This window comes from Oncorhynchus tshawytscha, linkage group LG18 (assembly GCF_018296145.1).
Source record: "Oncorhynchus tshawytscha isolate Ot180627B linkage group LG18, Otsh_v2.0, whole genome shotgun sequence".
In the NCBI taxonomy this organism is placed as follows: Eukaryota; Metazoa; Chordata; class Actinopteri; order Salmoniformes; family Salmonidae; genus Oncorhynchus; species Oncorhynchus tshawytscha.
Window position 1 is genome coordinate 28,510,004 of NC_056446.1, and position 22,772 is coordinate 28,532,775.

The following is a 22,772-nucleotide window of genomic DNA, read 5'->3' on the forward strand; positions in this document are numbered from 1 at the left end:
AGGAGCGGTAGAGATACTCTTAATGATCGGCTATGAAAAGCCAACTGACATTTACTCCTGAGGTGCTGACTTGCTGCACCCTCAACAACTACTGTGATTATTATTATTTGACCATGCTGGTCATTTATGAACATTTGAACATCTTGGCCATGTTCTGTTATAATCTCCACCCGGCATAGCCAGAAGAGGCCTTTCTAGGGAGTTTTTCCTAGCCACCGTGCTTCTACACCTGCATTGCTTGCTGTTTGGTGTTTTAGGCTGGGTTTCTGTACAGCTCTTTGATATATCAGCTGATGTAAGAAGGGCTATACAAATACATTTGATTTGATAATGAAGATGATGAGCTGCGCTCTTTCTCTGGTGCACACATAATACCGCATTAATTCCCACTTACTAAAAGAACCACTCCATGTGCAAATCTGTGTGATCTTAGCATTCATGTAGGACAACAAATTAAGCAATGTTCTTTAATGTAACACATTGCTTTCATCAGAAGAGAGAAGGTTTCAATTTCTTTTAAACATTTTTTAGGATGCAGAGAATAAAGTTAGGTTACTTCTAAGTAACATTGTGACCTTCCATTAGAGACCTTTGAGGCCTGTTTATTCACTTGTGTTCCTCCTCTGTATTCACCTTTCCTCCTTTCTATTGGGGATTGTTTTTCCTCTTGCCGTTGGAAGGCCTCCAGACATAGGAAGGACATTTCATTGAACAACAGTCACTTCTTTTGTACAGTGATTAAGATCAGATCAGATATTGCTCTATTCATGCTCCAAAGGGGAATGTGATTGCACCAGCCAATACATTCAACACCAATAAATTCACAATAAAACACAACAAAGGACACACATATACTAAAAGCAGCACCTCATCAGTTACTATAAAAAAACAAAGTGTTTTCTCTGTTTCATACTTGTAATTACTTTCAATATCACTGGTTAAATAAAGGTTAAATAAAAAATATTGCTGTATTCCATATTGCTTTAGCAGTGGCTCAATCATACTAGGAGGTCTTTGTCATCTAAGCCTTGCAGTACACAGTAGGCCTTAGTATCTGACAGTAACGTGTTTGGTTAGTAGTTCCATAACTACCTGCGTGGTTGTGAGTACTTTAGACTTGATTTATGTTTGCTGTATTATAAAACATTTAAAACAGCATTACCATACACAGCATTACCATACACAGCATTACCATACACAGCATGACCATACACAGCATTACCATACACAGCATTACCATACACAGCATTACCATACACACCATTACCATACACAGCATTACCACACACAGCATGACCACACACAGCATGACCATACACAGCATGACCATACACAGCATTACCATACACTGCATTACCATACACAGCATTACCATACACAGCATTACCATACACAGCATTACCATACACAGCATTACCATACACAGCATTACCATACACAGCATTACCATACACAGCATTACCATACACAGCATTGCCATACACAGCATTACCATACACAGCATTACCATACACAGCATTACCATACCCAGCATTTATTAACATGTAAACAATTCCAAACCATATATTTTATTTGACTTTTTAGTAAAATTCCTTCTGCTTTCGTATTTGGTCACAATTCAGAGAACAAGAATAGCTCACTTCTATAAAATGTTTGATTACCATCTCATACCATTTTACTATTTTTCATAGAACATTATGATCTATTGATGGCTATAGTTAGTATTTTTGGAGCCATTATCAAATGTATAATATGATGACAAATTATACTGTTTTGATGGATTTTGCAATTTTGTTACATGTATTCTAAGTTTTGTGGGTGTTTGTTTATTTAGCATTTTGACAAATTATGCTATTTTGAAAAAGTTATTTTATTCTGTGGTATGTATTTAAAGTTTTGATGGTGTTAGTGCATTTCGCAAGAAACGTGTTGAATGTACACTGAGTATACAAAACATTATGAACGCCTGCTCTTTCCATGACAGACTGACCAGGTGAATCCAGGTGAAAGCTGTGATCCCTTATTGATGTTACTTGTTAAATCTACTTCAATCAGTGTAGATGAAGAGGAGACTGGTTAAAGAAGGATTTTTAAGCCTTCAGACAATTGAGACATTGATTGTATGTGTGCCATTCAGAGGGTGAATGGGGAAGACAAAATATTTAAGTGCCATTGAACAGGGTATGGTAGTAGGTGCCAGGCACACCACTTTGAGTGTGTCAAGAACTGCAACTCTGTTGGGTTTCTCACGCTTAACAGTTTCCTGTGTGTATCAAGAATGGTCCACCACCAAAGGACATCCAGCCAACTTGACTCAACTGTGGGAAGCATTGGAGTTAACAAGGGCCAGTGTCCCTGTGGAAAAAGTGGTGCAACCCAATATTAGGAAGGTTTTCCTAATGTTTTGTACACTCAGTGTATATGTAATTAAACATATTTAATGTTGAAGGACTGACTGAAAACATCAGTCGATGAAGTGCTCTTATACAAACCTTTAAGTGCACTAATGGGCCCAATACCAAATCGACCCCTAGATCCTATGCCCTATACCTCAAACACAACTCTGGACATCGAAGCCACGTCTTGCTTGTTTTCATTGTTCATGTTCCCCTCTAATCAGGGACTGATTCACCTGGCTAACCAGGTGGGTGCAATTAATTAATCAGGTAGAACAGAAAACCAGCAGCTTCCGGACCTCGTAGGGTCAGAGTTGAATAACCCTGCTGTATACTGATGTGGAGCTCTAAGAGGAATTGACTGGTGTAACCAACTTGCCCTCTGATAGGCTAAGTGGAAGTTTCACCAAGTTGCTAATACCAATCAAATCATCTCAGATGTCTCCAAGCACATAGGGCTTACAGTCTAGGGGTCAGTTTGGGACTGGGCCGTCATTGTATTTCACTGAAGGTCTCCATATGACAGGATTTAGCACCCTCCAGGGGTAGTCTCAAGAATCTAACCAGGTTGGTTAACTTTCATCACTATGAATAAGTAGTAAGTGTGCATGTTGGGATTGTGTGTTGGTTGAGTTGTTGTTACCATGGACATAGTAGAGAGTTAGTTTGACCATGACCCTCCACCTCAGCACCATATAATCTACAAGAATTAGGATTTGGATTAGAGAAACACATTTTAGTCGACAGAGGTTAGGTGCAGGAGATCCCAGATCTGTTTGTGCTGTCTTGCCAACTCCTATTGTCATTGTTCGGTGTGACAACATACAAGTGGCAAGACAGCACAAACAGATCTAGTACCAAGCTAGGTTTCCATGTGTACAGACAGGGGTTACAGCTAGAGATCAGGGGTTACAGCTAGAGGTCAGGGGTTACAGCTAGAGATCAGGGGTTACAGCTAGAGGTCAGGGGTTACAGCTAGAGATCAGGGGTTACAGCTAGAGGTCAGGGGTTACAGCTAGAGATCAGGGGTTACAGCTAGAGATCAGGGGTTACAGCTAGAGGTCAGGGGTTACAGCTAGAGGTCAGGGGTTACAGCTAGAGATCAGGGGTTACAGCTAGAGGTCAGGGGGTACAGCTAAGAGATCAGGAGTTACAGCTAGAGGTCAGGGGTTACAGTTAGAGGTCAGAGGTTATAGGTGCAAGGAGTTTCGATACCTACAGATAATCTAATCATGGATGGAGAGAAGATTGAAGATAAGTGTTTCCAATGACATCATCAACCAATTAGTAGACAATTAGTTGGCAATGTCTACTCATAATTGGTTATAATTACACAACGCACACCGATGATGTCATTGACATTTGATTTTACTACATAACATAGAAATGCGCAATTTTTACATATTTGATGTTGGGGTGGTGCTGAAGATAATGAATATGTAGTTGAACATTTTAAATTAACATTGTTTACATTTGAAATCAAATCAAATTGCATTTGTCACATTGAGGAATACAACAGGACATTACCACGAAATGCTTACTTACAAGCCCTTAACCAACAATGCGGTTTTAAGAAAATATAGTTAGGAAAATATTTCCCATAAAAACTCAAGTAAAATTTTTAAAGTAACACAATAAAACGACAATAATGAAGCTATATACAGGGGTACCGGTACCGAGTCAATGTGTACAGGTTACAGAGGGTACCGGTACCGAGTCAATGTGTACAGGTTACAGGGGGTACCGGTACCGAGTCAATGTGTACAGGTTACAGAGGGTACCGGTACCGAGTCAATGTGTACAGGTTACAGAGGGTACCGGTACCGAGTCAATGTGTACAGGTTACAGGGGTACCGGTACCGAGTCAATGTGTACAGGTTACAGAGGGTACCGGTACCGAGTCAATGTGTACAGGTTACAGAGGGTACCAGTACCGAGTCAATGTGTACAGGTTACAGGGGGTACTGGTACCGAGTCAATGTGTACAGGTTACAGAGGGTACCGGTACCGAGTCAATGTGTACAGGTTACAGAGGGTACCGGTACAGAGTCAATGTGTACAGGTTACAGAGGGTACCGGTACCGAGTCAATGTGTACAGGTTACAGAGGGTACTGGTACCGAGTCAATGTGTACAGGTTACAGAGGGTACCGGTACCGAGTCAATGTGTACAGGTTACAGAGGGTACTGGTACCGAGTCAATGTGTACAGGTTACAGAGGGTACTGAGTCAATGTGTACAGGTTACAGAGGGTACTGAGTCAATGTGTACAGGTTACAGAGGGTACTGAGTCAATGTGTACAGGTTACAGAGGGTACTGAGTCAATGTGTACAGGTTACAGAGGGTACTGAGTCAATGTGTACAGGTTACAGAGGGTACCGGTACAGAGTCAATGTGTACAGGTTACAGAGGGTACTGAGTCAATGTGTACAGGTTACAGAGGGTACTGAGTCAATGTGTACAGGTTACAGAGGGTACCAGTACAGAGTCAATGTGTACAGGTTACAGAGGGTACCAGTACAGAGTCAATGTGTACAGGTTACAGAGGGTACCAGTACAGAGTCAATGTGTACAGGTTACAGAGGGTACCGGTACCGAGTCAATGTGTACAGGTTACAGAGGGTACCGGTACAGAGTCAATGTGTACAGGTTACAGAGGGTACTGAGTCAATGTGTACAGGTTACAGAAGATACCGGTACCGAGTCAATGTGTACAGGTTACAGGGGGTACCAGTACAGAGTCAATGTGTACAGGTTACAGGGGTACCGGTACAGAGTCAATGTGTACAGGTTACAGAGGGTACTGAGTCAATGTGTACAGGTTACAGAGGGTACTGAGTCAATGTGTACAGGTTACAGGGGTACTGAGTCAATGTGTACAGGTTACAGGGGTACTGAGTCAATGTGTACAGGTTACAGAGGGTACTGAGTCAATGTGTACAGGTTACAGGGGGTACTGAGTCAATGTGTACAGGTTACAGAGGGTACTGAGTCAATGTGTACAGGTTACAGGGGTACTGAGTCAATGTGTACAGGTTACAGAGGGTACTGAGTCAATGTGTACAGGTTACAGAGGGTACTGAGTCAATGTGTACAGGTTACAGAGGGTACTGAGTCAATATGTACAGGTTACAGAGGGTACTGAGTCAATGTGTACAGGTTACAGGGGGTACTGAGTCAATGTGTACAGGTTACAGGGGGTACTGAGTCAATGTGTACAGGTTACAGAGGGTACTGAGTCAATGTGTACAGGTTACAGGGGGTACTGAGTCAATGTGTACAGGTTACAGAGGGTACTGAGTCAATGTGTACAGGTTACAGAGGGTACTGAGTCAATGTGTACAGGTTACAGAGGGTACTGAGTCAATGTGTACAGGTTACAGAGGGTACTGAGGCAATGTGTACAGGTTACAGGGGTACTGAGTCAATGTGTACAGGTTACAGAGGGTACTGAGTCAATGTGTACAGGTTACAGGGGGTACTGAGTCAATGTGTACAGGTTACAGAGGGTACTGAGTCAATGTGTACAGGTTACAGGGGGTACTGAGTCAATGTGTACAGGTTACAGAGGGTACTGAGTCAATGTGTACAGGTTACAGAGGGTACTGAGTCAATGTGTACAGGTTACAGAGGGTACTGAGTCAATGTGTACAGGTTACAGAGGGTACTGAGTCAATGTGTACAGGTTACAGGGGTACCGGTACAGAGTCAATGTGTACAGGTTACAGAGGGTACCGGTACCGAGTCAATGTGTACAGGTTACAGAGGGTACCGGTACCGAGTCAATGTGTACAGGTTACAGAGGGTACTGAGTCAATGTGTACAGGTTACAGGGGGTACCGGTACCGAGTCAATGTGTACAGGTTACAGAGGGTACCAGTACAGAGTCAATGTGTACAGGTTACAGGGGGTACCGGTACAGAGTCAATGTGTACAGGTTACAGGGGTTATGAGTCAATGTGTACAGGTTACAGAGGGTACCGGTACCGAGTCAATGTGTACAGGTTACAGAGGGTACCGGTACCGAGTCAATGTGTACAGGTTACAGGGGGTACTGAGTCAATGTGTACAGGTTACAGAGGGTACCGGTACTGAGTCAATGTGTACAGGTTACAGAGGGTACTGAGTCAATGTGTACAGGTTACAGGGGTACTGAGTCAATGTGTACAGGTTACAGAGGGTACCGGTACCGAGTCAATGTGTACAGGTTACAGAGGGTACTGAGTCAATGTGTACAGGTTACAGAGGGTACCGGTACTGAGTCAATGTGTACAGGTTACAGAGGGTACTGAGTCAATGTGTACAGGTTACAGAGGGTACTGAGTCAATGTGTACAGGTTACAGAGGGTACCGGTACCGAGTCAATGTGTACAGGTTACAGAGGGTACTGAGTCAATGTGTACAGGTTACAGAGGGTACTGAGTCAATGTGTACAGGTTACAGAGGGTACTGAGTCAATGTGTACAGGTTACAGAGGGTACCGGTACCGAGTTAATGTGTACAGGTTACAGGGGTACTGAGTTAATGTGTACAGGTTACAGGGGGTACTGAGTCAATGTGTACAGGTTACAGAGGGTACCGGTACCGAGTCAATGTGTACAGGTTACAGAGGGTACTGAGTCAATGTGTACAGGTTACAGAGGGTACCGGTACTGAGTCAATGTGTACAGGTTACAGAGGGTACTGAGTCAATGTGTACAGGTTACAGAGGGTACTGAGTCAATGTGTACAGGTTACAGAGGGTACTGAGTCAATGTGTACAGGTTACAGAGGGTACTGAGTCAATGTGTACAGGTTACAGAGGGTACTGAGTCAATGTGTACAGGTTACAGAGGGTACTGAGTCAATGTGTACAGGTTACAGAGGGTACTGAGTCAATGTGTACAGGTTACAGAGGGTACTGAGTCAATGTGTACAGGTTACAGAGGGTACCGGTACCGAGTCAATGTGTACAGGTTACAGAGGGTACCGGTACCGAGTCAATGTGTACAGGTTACAGGGGGTACTGAGTCAATGTGTACAGGTTACAGAGGGTACCGGTACTGAGTCAATGTGTACAGGTTACAGAGGGTACCGGTACCGAGTCAATGTGTACAGGTTACAGGGGGTACCGGTACCGAGTCAATGTGTACAGGTTACAGAGGGTACTGAGTCAATGTGTACAGGTTACAGAGGGTACCGGTACCGAGTCAATGTGTACAGGTTACAGGGGGTACCGGTACAGAGTCAATGTGTACAGGTTACAGAGGGTACCAGTACAGAGTCAATGTGTACAGGTTACAGAGGGTACTGAGTCAATGTGTACAGGTTACAGAGGGTACCGGTACTGAGTCAATGTGTACAGGTTACAGAGGGTACCGGTACAGAGTCAATGTGTACAGGTTACAGAGGGTACTGGTACAGAGTCAATGTGTACAGGTTACAGAGGGTACCGGTACAGAGTCAATGGGTACAGGTTACAGAGGGTACCGGTACAGAGTCAATGTGTACAGGTTACAGAGGGTACCAGTACAGAGTCAATGTGTACAGGTTACAGAGGGTACCGGTACAGAGTCAATGTGTACAGGTTACAGAGGGTACCGGTACAGAGTCAATGTGTACAGGTTACAGAGGGTACCAGTACAGAGTCAATGTGTACAGGTTACAGAGGGTACTGAGTCAATGTGTACAGGTTACAGAGGGTACCGGTACAGAGTCAATGTGTACAGGTTACAGAGGGTACCGGTACAGAGTCAATGTGTACAGGTTACAGAGGGTACCGGTACAGAGTCAATGTGTACAGGTTACAGAGGGTACCAGTACAGAGTCAATGTGTACAGGTTACAGAGGGTACTGAGTCAATGTGTACAGGTTACAGAGGGTACTGAGTCAATGTGTACAGGTTACAGAGGGTACTGAGTCAATGTGTACAGGTTACAGAGGGTACCGGTACCGAGTCAATGTGTACAGGTTACAGAGGGTACCAGTACAGAGTCAATGTGTACAGGTTACAGGGGTACCGGTACAGAGTCAATGTGTACAGGTTACAGAGGGTACCAGTACAGAGTCAATGTGTACAGGTTACAGAGGGTACCGGTACAGAGTCAATGTGTACAGGTTACAGAGGGTACCAGTACAGAGTCAATGTGTACAGGTTACAGGGGTACCGGTACAGAGTCAATGTGTACAGGTTACAGAGGGTACCAGTACAGAGTCAATGTGTACAGGTTACAGAGGGTACCAGTACAGAGTCAATGTGTACAGGTTACAGAGGGTACCGGTACAGAGTCAATGTGAACAGGTTACAGAGGGTACTGAGTCAATGTGTACAGGTTACAGGGGTACCGGACAGAGTCAATGTGTACAGGTTACAGAGGGTACCGGTACAGAGTCAATGTGTACAGGTTACAGAGGGTACCGGTACAGAGTCAATGTGTACAGGTTACAGAGGGTACTGAGTCAATGTGTACAGGTTACAGAGGGTACCAGTACAGAGTCAATGTGTACAGGTTACAGAGGGTACCGGTACAGAGTCAATGTGTACAGGTTACAGAGGGTACCGGTACCGAGTCAATGTGTACAGGTTACAGAGGGTACCGGTACCGAGTCAATGTGTACAGGTTACAGAGGGTACCAGTACAGAGTCAATGTGAACAGGTTACAGGGGGGTTCAATGCAAATAGCCCAGGTGGCCATTGGATTAGTTGTAGCAGTCTTATGGCTTGGGGGTAGAAGCTGTTAAGGAGCTCCGGTACCGCTTGCCATGCGGTAGCAGTGAGAACAGTCTATGACTTAGGTGACTGTAGTCTTTGACAATTCTTTTGGGCCTTCCTCTGACACCGCCTAGCATATAGGTCCTGGATGGCAGGAAGCTTGGCGCCAGTGATGTACTGGGCTGTACACACTACCCTCTGTAGCACCTTACGGTCGGATGCCGAGCAGTTGCCATACCCGACCGTGATGCAACCGTTCAGGATGCTCTCGATGGTGCAGCTGTAGAACTTTTTTAGGCTCTGGGGAACCATGCCAAATCTTTTCATTCTCCTGAGGGGGAAAGGTGTTGTCGTGCCCTCTTCACAACTTTCTTGGTGAGTTTGGACCATGATTGTTTGTTGGTGATGTGGACACCAAGGAGTTTCAAACTCTCGACCCGCTCCACTACAGCCCCATTGATGTGAATGACGGCGTGTTCTGCCCTCCTTTTCCTGTAGTCCACGATCATCTCCCTTGTCTTCGTCACGTTGAGGGAAAGGTTGTTGTCCTGGCATCACACTGCCAGGTCTCTGACCTCCTCCCTATAGGCTGTCTCATTGTTGTCGCAGTCGTGGGTGAACAAGGAGTACAGGAGGGGACTAAGCACGCAGCCATGAGAGGCCCCCGTGTTGTGGGTCAGCGTGGCAGATGTGTTGTTACCTACCCTTACCACCTGGGGGCAACCCGTCAGGAAGTCCAGGATCCAGTTGCAGAGGGAGATGTTTAGTCTCAGGGTCCTTAGCTTAGTGATGAGCTTTGTGGCCACTATGGTGTAGAAGGCTAAGCTGTAGTCAGTGAAAAGCATTCTCACATAGGTGTTCCATTTGTCCAGGTGGGAAAGGGCAGTGTGGAGTGCGATTGAGATTGTGTCATTTGTGAATCTGTTGGGGGCGGTATGTGAATTGGAGTGGGTGTAGGGTTTCCGGGATGATGGTGTTGATGTGAGCCATGACCAGCCTTTTAAGCACTTCATGGCTGTGAGTGCTACAGGGCGGTAGTCATTTAGGCAGGTTACCTTCGCTTTCTTTGGCACAGGGAGAGCTATTGATTTCAGCTAATGATTTCATTCAGTTATTAAAATCAACTCCAGGAATAGCTTTACTGCTTGTTGGGAGGGTTAGGCTACACTTTACTCTAATGCTCTGTCATAAAGGCTACATAACACTGTCTTAACACTGTTATAACACTGTCATAGCAGATGGGGAAACTTTGACTTTGAGAGATGGATAAACAGAGTTGATGATGTTTATCACCGTTACCGGGTGAACGGTTAGACTGGCCCCTCTTATGGTGTGTTACAGACTCAATGTTGTGAGATAGACTTTCAGCCTGACCGCAATGGGAACCAACCCCAGGTCTGACACAGCGAAGGTATCTGTCTGTTGTAATGACATTACTGTCCCTGGCACAGAGACCATGTCAGGGAGTTAGTTATTGTCTGTGAGACACAGTCTCATGACTGGCTGCTGAGCAATGAAGTCAACCACGTTACCAACAGCAGCCTCAGAGCCCATCACACTGTGTTCGTTGTGTTTGGAATGGAGGTACATACTCAAACGTGTTGCTTTCGTGCTAAATGAAAACCATGGCTGTCTTGAGAGACACTTTGGGCTTGAGAGTTATGCACCCTCTGGTTACCCCTTCTCACTTGTAACACCCACACACGTAAGCATGTGCATACACACATGTACACATACATGCACATACACACACGGGCACGCACAAACATGCACACACACACACATACACAGACAAGATTCCCTGGTTTCTATGGCAACATTTAAATATTGTGTTTCTCTCACTGTTCTCTCCTCCTCTCTCTCATCTCTCTCTCTCTCTCTCTCTGTCCTATCTCTCTCTCATCTCTCTCATCTCCCTCTGTCCCCACTCTCTCCCTCCCTGTCCCATCTCTCTCTCTCTCCCTGTCCCATCTCTCTCTCTCCCTGTCCCATCTCTCTCTCTCCTCTCTCTCATCTCTCTCTCTCTGTCCCCCCTCTCTCTTTCCCTTTTCCATATCTCTCTCCTCCTCTCCCTCTCTCTCTCTCTCCCTCTCTCATCTCTCTCTCTCTGTCCCCCTCTCTTTTCCCTTTTCCATATCTCTCCTCCTCTCCCTCTCTCTCTCTCCCATCTCTCTCTCTCTGTCCCCCTCTCTCTTTCCCTTTTCCATATCTCTCTCCTCCTCTCCCTCTCTCTCTCTCTCCCATCTCTCCTCTCTCTTTCTTTCTCTCTCTCTCCCTCGCACTTTCTCTCTCTCATCTCTCTCATCTCTCCCTCCCTCTCTCCCATTTCTCACTCTCCCTGCCTCCCATTTCTATCTCTCCCTCTCTCCCTCTCTCTCTCTCTCTCCTCTCTCTCTCTTTTTCTCTCTCCCATCTCTCTCTTCCATCTCACTCTCTCACATCTCTCCCTCTTTCTCTCTCTCTCCCTCTCCATCTCTCTCTTTCTTTCTCTCATCTCTCTCTCTCTCTGTCCTATCTCTCTCTCATCTCTCTCATCTCTCTCATCTCTCTCATCTCTCTCTCTGTCCCCACTCTCTCCCTCCCTGTCCCATCTCTCTCGCTCTTCCTGTCCCATCTCTCTCTCTCCCTGTCCCATCTCTCTCTCTCCTGTCCCATATCTCTCTCTCCTCTCTCTCATCTCTCTCATCTCTCTCTCTCTGTCCCCCTCTCTCTTTCCCTTTTCCATATCTCTCTCCTCCTCTCTCTCTCTCTCTCATCTCTCTCATCTCTCCCTCCCTCTCTCCCATTTCTCACTCTCCCTGCCTCCCATCTCTCTCTCTCTCTCCCTCTCTCTCTCTCTCTCTCTCTCTCCCCTCTCTCCCATCTCTCTCTCTTCCATCTCACTCTCTCACATCTCTCCCTCTTTCTCTCTCTCTCTCTCTCTCTCCCTTTCTCCCTCTCCCTCTCTCTCTTTCTCTCTCCCATCTCTCTCTCTCCCATCTCTCCCTCTTTCGCTCTCTCTCTCTCCCCCTCTCTCTCCCTCTCTCCTCTCTCTCTCTCTCCCATCTCTCCCTCTTTCTCTCTCTCTCTCCTCTCTCCCATCTCTCCCTCTTTCTTACTTTCTTTCTCTCTCTCTCTCTCTCTCTCTCTCTCTCTTCACCTTCTCCCTCTCCCTCTCTCTTTCTCTCTCCCATCTCTCTCTCTCCAATCTCTCCCTCTCTCTCTCTCTCTCTCTCTCTCTCCCTCTCTCTCTCTCTATCTCTCTCACTCTCCCATCACTCCCTCTTTCTCTCTCTCCCTCTCTCTCCCATCTCTCCTCTCTTTTTCTTTCCCTCTCTCTCCCTCTCACTTTCTCTCTCCCATCTCTCTCATCTCTTCCTCCCTCTCTCCCATTTCTCGCTCTCCCTCCCTCCCATCTCTCCCTCTCTCTCTCTCTCCCATCTCTCCCTCTTTCTCTCTCTCTTTCTTTCAAGCTCTCTCTTGAAAAAAAAATGTTATTGCATTCCAGAAACACCCATGACAGTTTCAGAGCAGAAACACCAGGGAAGATGTGTTTTTTTATATTATAGGGACATTGCTATGTAATCCTCCCTTAGATATTGCAAACTTCCATAATTTGTTGAAGTATGTCCAAGTCAATTTATGAACCAACCAACAGTTCAACAATAGTACATCAGTCTGCTGCACTACAGCAGTATTTTGCTAAAGTATATTTCCACAACCTGTCACCAGTCTTGTCTTTTATCCTACGTCCGATTGATGGATTTTCATTTAAGACAGAACATTTATATATATTGATTTACTCTTAAGAATGAAGAACATTTTGATAAGGGAAATGTTGTGACAGAGAATCTTTCCCCCTGGGTGTGGTTTTCCCAGTAGAGGAAAGTTGGGAATAAAGGAGTGGCCAAATAAAGAAGGAATGTATAAGGAGTACATAAAGGAGTGTGTGTGAATTCCTACTGTAGCTGTCTAGCTGTCACCTCAACAACACAACAACAACCGGTAATGTAACGTTTTATTCATTTATATATCTCTTATTTCTCCAGGTTAGTCCCTGAGATCCAGAAAATCGGTATTGTCCCATTGGTGAGTTTGACTTTTCTTTGACAAGGGAGCTTTCACCTTATTTTATTGTTTTACTGTTTTACTTTACTGTGTGTTGCATTTTTAAATGCACTTTAAATAAAGTTCGATTTGATCTACCTAGCTCCAGCTGTCTGGTATCATAGTTGATGAAACATGGAATATTCAAATACAATTTTGGCTGATCTCTGTCATAGGCTTGCTGCTTCCCTCTCCAAAACCCGGTACTTACTCTGATCTGCAGCAGGGCCCATTTAGTCCTGGGCTAAGGTTGGTGTTATGCACTTTAGAGTGTGAAAGTATTCAATGTTTCTTAGCTTTGCTGCAGTCTAAAAGAGGTCATTTTCCAAACCAACATTTTGCAGTGTGAAAAGCCCTGGCTTATAGAGTGTCTCTTCCACTAACCTACATTTTGGCTGAATAGGATCATTCATTGTACGATGATCCACCTACATTTTATATGAGACAGATTTGACATGTTCTGCATACTGCAGGTCTATGGGATGTTCAAAAGTAGGCCACTTACTGAGGGAAAGCTAGATTCAATCCGATCACCACTTTCCGGTGGTCATGGCTAGAAGGGTTGCAGCTAATGTCAAAGTGATGTCAAAAGTAGCATGTTTGAGTCACTTTGGGGAGAATTTTACAATTTTAGTTAACCCTAATTATTTCCCTAACCTTAACTTAATTGTCCTAATTTGCAACGTTAATTATCCTAACCTGGCGTGTAAATTCTCCTAACCTGCTACGAAAAGTCGGTTTGGATGGCAACTGCTTGGCATTGGACCACAACGAGGAGCTACAGAACCTACAGAGGGAACATCCCTGGGGCCGAGCTCCCTACCATCCAGGATCGGTAGCCTGACGGGTAGATGCGTTGGCCCAGTAACCGAATGGTTGGTGGATTGAATCCCCGAGCTGACAAGGAAAAAATCTGTGGTGTTCTGTCCCTGAACAAGGCAGTTAACCCATTGTTCCCCGGGCGCTGATGACGTAGCTGTCGATTATGTCAGCACCCGCACCTCACTGATTCACAGGTGTTGGGTTAAATGTAGAAGACACATTACAGTTGAATGCATTCAGTTGTACAACTGACTAGGTATCCCCCTTTCCCTCTATACCAGGCAGTGTCAGAGGAAGGCCCTACAAATAGTCAAATACTCCAGCCACCCAAGTCATAGACTGTTCTCACTTCTGGCTGCAATGCTACCTCACGACAAGCGGTACCGATGCACCAAGTCTGGAACCAACAGGCCCCTGAACAGCTTCTACCCCCAAGCCATAAGACTGATAAATAGTTGATCATATACCTACCTGGACTATCTGCATTGACACTTTTCGCACTCACTTTTTTTTTACTCATCACGCACTGTATGCTGCTGCTGCTGTCACTTTATTCATAGTTCTCCCTATATAGCCTACATCTCTGCCTCAATTACCCCTGCACATGGTACTGGTATTCCTTGATTTTAGCAAGTTATCGTTGCTCATTGTGCCTGCTTTTATTATGACCTGTTTTACTTTTCTATTATGTCTATATTGTCTTTCTCTCTGCATAGTTGAGATGTAAGTAAGCATTTCACTGTTAGTCCACACCTGTTCACAAAGCATGTGACAAATTACATTTGATTTGATTTGAAAGTCCCTTCTGCCATTAGCTGCATCCCATCTAGTCAAACCCCTTTTGGGCTATGCACCTTTTGAAGGTTCTGTCTAGAAGGGATACAACTTTGTCAGAACTGACTTTTCTTAGCAGGTTTTAGGAGAACTTACGCAGCAGGTGGGAAGAATTAACGTAGCAGGTTACTAGAATTAAATGAAGGTCAGGAAAATGGTTAGGGTTAGGGTTAGCTAAAAATGCACACAAAAAACGTTGACAATGGTTGTTTAAGATGGCGCCGACAGATATGACAGCTCTGCTTCTAGCTCCTAAGCAACTTTGCAGTATTTTGTTTTTTATAAGCACTTCGCTACACCCGCAATAACATCAGCTATTATGTGTATGTGAACAATAACATTTGATTTGACGTTAAATTGGACAAAAGCTGTATCCCATCTAGACATCAACCCACTTTTGAAGGCAATGTTTCTGTGTTCGCGGATTCTGCAATTGAAAATGAGTCCAGACTTAATCGAGGCCTAAGAACTTTTAGACATTATGGCTTGAACATTCCATTCTGAATGACAAAGAAAGAAATATGGAGAGCAGATGTGTTAGACTGAATTGTTCCTTTTAATAGTGGGTACTTAGAACATGTATGGTTTGGAGGCCTATTGCAGAGTCATCATGTATTGTCTATAAACACCATGCACAACATATAGGCTATACAGACTGAGGGCAGGTAATCAGGTAATGATGTTATTAGTGAGTAGCTATCTGTACAATCTGCTGTGCTAAGAGAAGACAGTCACTTGTGTGACTGTGGCAGAATGATTACAGACAACAGATTCACAATTCCATACACATTCCTTACGAAGGGCTTTATTATGCATTATGTTCCATATGACATGGCCTTCTACCATCATACTCTGTGTATGAGTACTGAGTAGTGTGGGACTTGGTCTATAATAATCACGGGAGTGAGGTAATTCACTGGGGCCATCTAGTGGTCATCTCAGTATCAGCTGGTGTAATCAGCGATGAAACTGGAGCAAATAAGTTCCTAAAGTGAAAATCTTCTTAACCTGTGATCCAACAGTGGTGAGTTGCTATAGTGATTTGTGTTTTGTTAGGGCTTCTAATGCTTCCGTTTCTGATAAAGATGAAAAAACGTAGTGATGCTGTTCTTTCTTTACTTACAGATACTATGGAAGTAAGTACCTACCCTCCTTCAACCTCTACACTGACAACTAGCAACTGAGAACTCAATGATAGGAACTTGCTTAGTATTCTTGAAGTATTGTGTGGAAATTGTCTCTGTATGTGTCTCATTCTCTGTTATTTGTCTGTGTCTGTGAGTATGGGATTGTGTGCAAATGTGTCGGTGCCTGTGTGCATGTACGAATGTGTGTATCTTTGACTGTATGTGTGTGTACTTATTTTGTCCCCCAGCTCTCTGATGCTCTGTGTGGCTGTCCGTCCTCTGGTTCTACCCCCCAGGGAAGCAACAGTATCTGGCCCAGTCAACAGCAACCAGGGGGTCCAGTCTGGCCGACACAGCCCAGCCAACAGCCCACCCAACCCCAACCCCCATCCTGCTGGCCTGAGCAGCCCAGCATCCCCTGCTGGCCTGGTCCTCAATCATCCCAACCAGCCCCAGCTCAACCTCAGGCCATGCCTTGCTTTCCTGGGAACCCGAACACCCCCTGCTGGCCTGGGCAACAGCCATCCCAACAAGCCCCAGGTCCGGCCCAAAACTGGCCTGGGCCACAGCCATCACAACCATCCCCAGCTCCAGCCCAAAACTGGAACTGGCCTGGTCCTCAACCATCCAAACCATCCCCAGCTCCAGCCCAAAACTGGCCTGGTACTCAACCACAACATACCCATCCAGCCCCAACCCATCCCTGCCAGCCATGCTGGCCTGGACCCCAGCCCCAGCCTCCCCAATTACAGCCCCAGCCTACACCCCAGCCTTATCAACCTCCAGCCTCAATTCAAGCCCAGGCCCAGGGCCCCAGCCAGCCCAGTCCCCAGGGTGGCCAGTCCCAGGCTTTAACCCAGGCGTTAACCCAGGGTCTGGATGGCCATTCGGCCCTGGTCAGGACCCAGGTGTACAATCTAGTTGGCCTGATCAGGACCCAGGTGGCTTCCCACCTGCTACACAGTGGAATCCGACACCAACTGGACAGGTGAGAGACAGGGAGGGAAGGACAGTCAGTAGATGGAGGAAAGGAATTGGCATAATCATTGTGTTGGTGTGAAGATAGCGCCATATCCTAAATGTCTGTGTGTTGTGTTGGTGTATAGAATGTGCCCTACAAACTGAACCTACAAAGAGGCATCTACGACAAGATGATGCTCACCATCATGGGCCAGGTCAAACCAAACGCTAAGCAGTGAGTTCATCAACTACCCTAATCTACTAGGGTCTTTGTTGTCTACTGGGATGAATACGATCCCTGAGATACCCAGTGGAAGCATTGGATGTACAGTACACATTACCAGTATGCTATTTGAATACAACTGACGTAATAAGTCATTTTACTATATTGAATGTCAGCTGCTTTCAATAGATCACGATCCTGGAAGAGTGGGCCTATTAACCTGATTGATGACTGTAGTTTTTCACTATTTAATATCTTGACCTGTGTTTTTATCAATATGATCAATTAAACTGTTTTGATCTTAACTTGTTTAGGTTCACAGTGAACTTTCTGCGAGGTAATGACATCGCCTTCCACCTCAACACTCGGTTCAATGAGGGGGGCAAGCAGGCAGTGGTGAGGAACCACAAGATGGGAGAGCACTGGGGGAAGGAGGAGAGGCACACACAGGGAGGCTTCCCCTTCATGGCCGGTCAGTCCTTCGAGGTCAGTGGGAATATTCTTTATAGCAGTGCAACTCTAACCTATACTGTACTGACTAACAACCTATACTGTACTGACTGACAACCTATACTGTACTGACTAACAACCTATACTGTACTGACTAACAACCTATACTGTACTGACTAACAACTCTAACCTATACTGTACTGACTAACAACCTATACTGCACTGACTAACAACTCTAATCTATACTGTACTGACTAACAACTCTAACCTATACTGTACTGACTAATAACCTATACTGTACTGACTAACAACCAATACTGCACTGACTAACAACCTATACTGCACGGACTAACAACCTATACTGTACTCACTAACAACTCTAACCTATACTGTACTGACTAACAACCAATACTGCACTGACTAACAACTCTAACCTATACTGTACTGACTAACAACCTATACTGCACTGACTAACAACCTATACTGTACTGACTAACAACCTATACTGTACTGACTAACAACTCTAACCTATACTGCACTGACTAACAACCTATACTGCACTGACTAACAACCTATACTGTACTGACTAACAACTCTAACCTATGCTGCACTGACTAACAACCTATACTGTACTGACTAACAACCTATACTGTACTGACTAACAACTCTAACCTATACTGTACTGAATAATAACCTATACTGCACTGACTAACAACTCTAACCTATACTGTACTGACTAACAACCTATACTGTACTGACTAACAACCTATACTATACTGACTAACAACTCAAACCTATACTGTACTGACTAACAACTCTAACCTATACTGTACTGAATAACAACCTATACTGCACTGACTAACAACTCTAACCTATACTGTACTGACTAACAACCTATACTGTACTGACTAACAACCTATACTGTACTGACTAACAACCTATACTGTACTGACTAACAACCTATACTGTACTGACAAACAACCTATACTGTACTGACTAACAAACCAATACTGTACTGACTAACAACCTATACTGTACTGTACTGACTAACAACCTATACTGTACTGATTAAAAACGTATACTTTACTGACTAACAACCTATACTGTACTGACTAACAACCTATACTGTACTGACTAACAACCTATACTGTACTGACTAACAACCTATACTGTACTGACTAACAACTCTAACCTATACTGTACTGACTAACAACCTATACTGTACTGACTAACAACCTATACTGTACTGACTAACAACTCTAACCTATACTGTACTGACTAACAACCTATACTGTACTGACTAACAACTCTAACCTATACTGTACTGACTAACAACCTATACTGTACTGACTAACAACCTATACTGTACTGACTAACAACTCTAATCTATACTGTACTGACTAACAACCTATACTGTACTGACTAACAACCTATACTGTACTGACTAACAACTCTAACCTATACTGTACTGACTAACAACCTATACTGTACTGACTAACAACCTATACTGTACTGACTAACAACTCTAACCTATACTGCACTGACTAACAACCTATACTGCACTGACTAACAACCTATACTGTACTGACTAACAACTCTAACCTATACTACACTGACTAACAACCTATACTGTACTGACTAACAACCTATACTGTACTGACTAACAACTCTAACCTATACTGTACTGAATAATAACCTATACTGCACTGACTAACAACTCTAACCTATACTGTACTGACTAACAACCTATACTGTACTGACTAACAACCTATACTATACTGACTAACAACTCAAACCTATACTGTACTGACTAACAACTCTAACCTATACTGTACTGAATAATAACCTATACTGCACTGACTAACAACTCTAACCTATACTGTACTGACTAACAACCTATACTGTACTGACTAACAACCTATACTGTACTGACTAACAACCTATACTGTACTGACTAACAACCTATACTGTACTGACAAACAACCTATACTGTACTGACTAACAAACCAATACTGTACTGACTAACAACCTATACTGTACTGTACTGACTAACAACCTATACTGTACTGATTAAAAACTTATACTTTACTGACTAACAACCTATACTGTACTGACTAACAACCTATACTGTACTGACTAACAACCTATACTGTACTGACTAACAACCTATACTGTACTGACTAACAACTCTAACCTATACTGTACTGCCTAACAACCTATACTGTACTGACTAACAACCTATACTGTACTGACTAACAACTCTAACCTATACTGTACTGACTAACAACTCTAACCTATACTGTACTGACTAACAACCTATACTGTACTGACTAACAACTCTAACCTATACTGTACTGACTAACAACCTATACTGTACTGACTAACAACTCTAATCTATACTGTACTGACTAACAACCTATACTGTACTGACTAACAACCTATACTGTACTGACTAACAACTCTAACCTATACTGTACTGACTAACAACCTATACTGTACTGACTAACAACCTATACTGTACTGACTAACAACCTATACTGTACTGACTAACAACTCTAACCTATACTGTACTGACTAACAACCTATACTGTACTGACTAACAACCTATACTGTACTGACTAACAACTCTAACCTATACTGTACTGACTAACAACCTATACTGTACTGACTAACAACTCTAACCTATACTGTACTGACTAACAACTCTAATCTATACTGTACTGACTAACAACCTATACTGTACTGACTAACAACCTATACTGTACTGACTAACAACTCTAACCTATACTGTACTGACTAACAACCTATACTGTACTGACTAACAACCTATACTGTACTGACTAACAACTCTATTATTAATGTTACCAACGGCCAGTTGTTTTTTTCATTATCTCTACTAGTAATGGTGAATACAGGGATAAAGTAGTTAAAGTGGGTTAAAGATCAGCACTGTCGGATGTCCTCTACATCAAGCAATTTTATTTTTCTGATGAAAGCTTTTGCTGAGTCCTTATACAGTTGAGTTTCCGAGAGGTGGTCAGATGTAGCTTTCAGACTTTTACCTAACCAGGTTATTTTGTAAAGACAATCTGGCCACCAGTGTTTGTCCGTCCTGCGTTTCAGATGAAGATTTTGGTTACGTCTGGCGAGTTTAAGGTGGCTGTGAACGGAACTCAGCTGTTTGAGTTCAAACACCGCGTCAGAGAACTCAACCAGATCGATCGCATCAACATCCTCCATGATGTCATCCTCACCTCTGTCAATGTAGACACGATACCATGACAACCATACATATGACATCCCTATATTATACAACACTCAGCATAGGCTACATGCATAACATAGTATCAATCTGCAGTTATAGTCTTTGCAACTTTTTTATGATGATGGTGATGATGATTATGATGGTGATAATGGTGATGATGATTAAGATGGTGATAATGGTGATGATGATTATGATGGTGATAATGGTGAGGAGCTGCAAACATAATACTGCATTAATACCCACTAACTCCACAAAAAAACAAATGTGTGTAATTTACAAGGTATGAAGGACTAAGAATTAAGCAATGCCATTTCATTTAAATGTGTATAATATTTTATATCTATTTTCTGTTGAACGTCTATGTAAATAAACATACTTTATGCTTATGATGTCTTCCTGACTCAAGGTATCAGTAGATACAGTGCATTACACTGATTCACTGAAGGTCTCCATATGAGGGCATTCAGTGCCCTACAAGGGTAGTAAATAACAAAAATTGTATGAAATAAAACCATTAAATTGAATGAAGTTTTACACATTTTATTGTATCAGACCTCAATATCAGTAATATCAAGACTGACTTGACCGTCAGGATTCAATGTACACAACTAATATCCCATTACAATCAGAGGGCTAATATTAATACTATGCTGCCAGTCTCTCTTGGCTAAGAGTTGAGGAGACTGACCACGTCACTTCTTGTTTTTATAAGAAACATTGTTTTGTAAATTCCTAATTGTTTGCATAGTCAACTTACACACAGCACTGACATGCACACTTACCCCACCAGACATGCCACCACGGGTCTTTTCACAGTCCCCATGTCCAGGACGAATTCAAGGAAACATACAGTAGTATTATTCAGAGCCATGAGAACACAGAACTCCCATCTTATATAGAGCAAGTGAACAGCAAACATGGGTTCAAAAAACAAATAAAGCAACACCTCACGGCACCATGTCTCTCCCCCATGTGACCTACTTGTTGTCTGTACTGACAGGTATGTGTAACTGACACCCACGCACACATCTAACTGATAGATGCACACACACTACATGTTAATGTTTCTACATGTATGTAAATTGCAGTCTTTTGTCTGTAATGTAATATTGCCATTTGCGTTGGCTAATGGAGATCCTAATCAAATCAGTAAAATCAGGAGAAATAGACATTCAGCATCCATTCTGAAACACAAGTAGAGTAAGGAAACAGTAGGATCAGTTAAGAAAAGTGTCAGTTAATGTAAACGTTTTCCTCTATCACTGGAGGGGTTGGGGAGCGGGTAGCTACGGAGGGGTTGGGGGAGCGGGGAGCTACGGAGCGGTTGGGGGAGCGGGGAGCTACGGAGGGGTTGGGGGAGCGGGGAGCTACGGAGGGGTTGGGGGAGCGGGGAGCTACGGAGGGGTTGGGGGAGTGGGGAGCTACGGAGGGGTTGGGGGAGCGGGGAGCTACGGAGGGGTTGGGGAGACGGGGAGTTACGGAGGGGTTGGGGGAGCGGGGAGCTACGGGGTGGTTGGGGGTGCGGGGAGCTACGGAGGGGTTGGGGGAGCGGGGAGCTATGGAGGGGTTGGGGGAGCGGGGAGCTACGGAGGGGTTGGGGGAGGGGGGCTTGGGGGAGTGGGGAGCTACGGAGGGGTTGGGGGAGACGGGGAGTTACGGAGGGGTTGGGGGAGCGGGGAGCGGGGAGCTACGGGGGGTTGGGGGACGGGGAGCTACGGAGGGGTTGGGGGAGACGGGGAGCTACGGAGGGGTTGGGGGTGCGGGGAGCTACGGAGGGGTTGGGGGAGCGGGGAGCTACGGAGGGGTTGGGGGAGCGGGGAGCTACGGAGGGGTTGGGGGAGCAGGGAGCTACGGATGGGGGTCATTGAGAAAGTAGAAATACACTGGCTAGATAGAAGTACAATGATTTCACTGCTT

At 44.3% G+C, this 22,772-nt stretch overlaps 1 protein-coding gene across 1 annotated transcript; it reads left to right on the forward strand.

The window, feature by feature from the left end:
• The first annotated feature begins 16,669 nt into the window (after positions 1–16,669).
• LOC121839926 (galectin-3-like) lies at positions 16,670–21,241 on the forward strand. Its single transcript, XM_042300511.1, has 4 exons — positions 16,670–16,945; positions 17,064–17,152; positions 17,455–17,626; positions 20,714–21,241. Exons 1-4 carry the CDS (start codon positions 16,670–16,672, stop codon positions 20,870–20,872), a joined length of 696 nt encoding a protein of 231 aa, XP_042156445.1. The 3' UTR covers positions 20,873–21,241.
• The last annotated feature ends 1,531 nt before the right edge of the window (positions 21,242–22,772 follow it).

What these genes read in the sequence shown, in the direction of transcription:
- LOC121839926 (XM_042300511.1), top strand. Translation starts at nt 16,670, where the DNA reads ATGCTGGCCTGGACCCCAGCCCCAGCCTCCCCAATTACAGCCCCAGCC. An exon ending in GTCAAACCAAACGCTAAGCA is followed by an intron (nt 17,153 to 17,454) that starts GTGAGTTCATCA and finishes TAACTTGTTTAG; the next exon opens with GTTCACAGTGAACTTTCTGC. An exon ending in TGGCCGGTCAGTCCTTCGAG is followed by an intron (nt 17,627 to 20,713) that starts GTCAGTGGGAAT and finishes CCTGCGTTTCAG; the next exon opens with ATGAAGATTTTGGTTACGTC.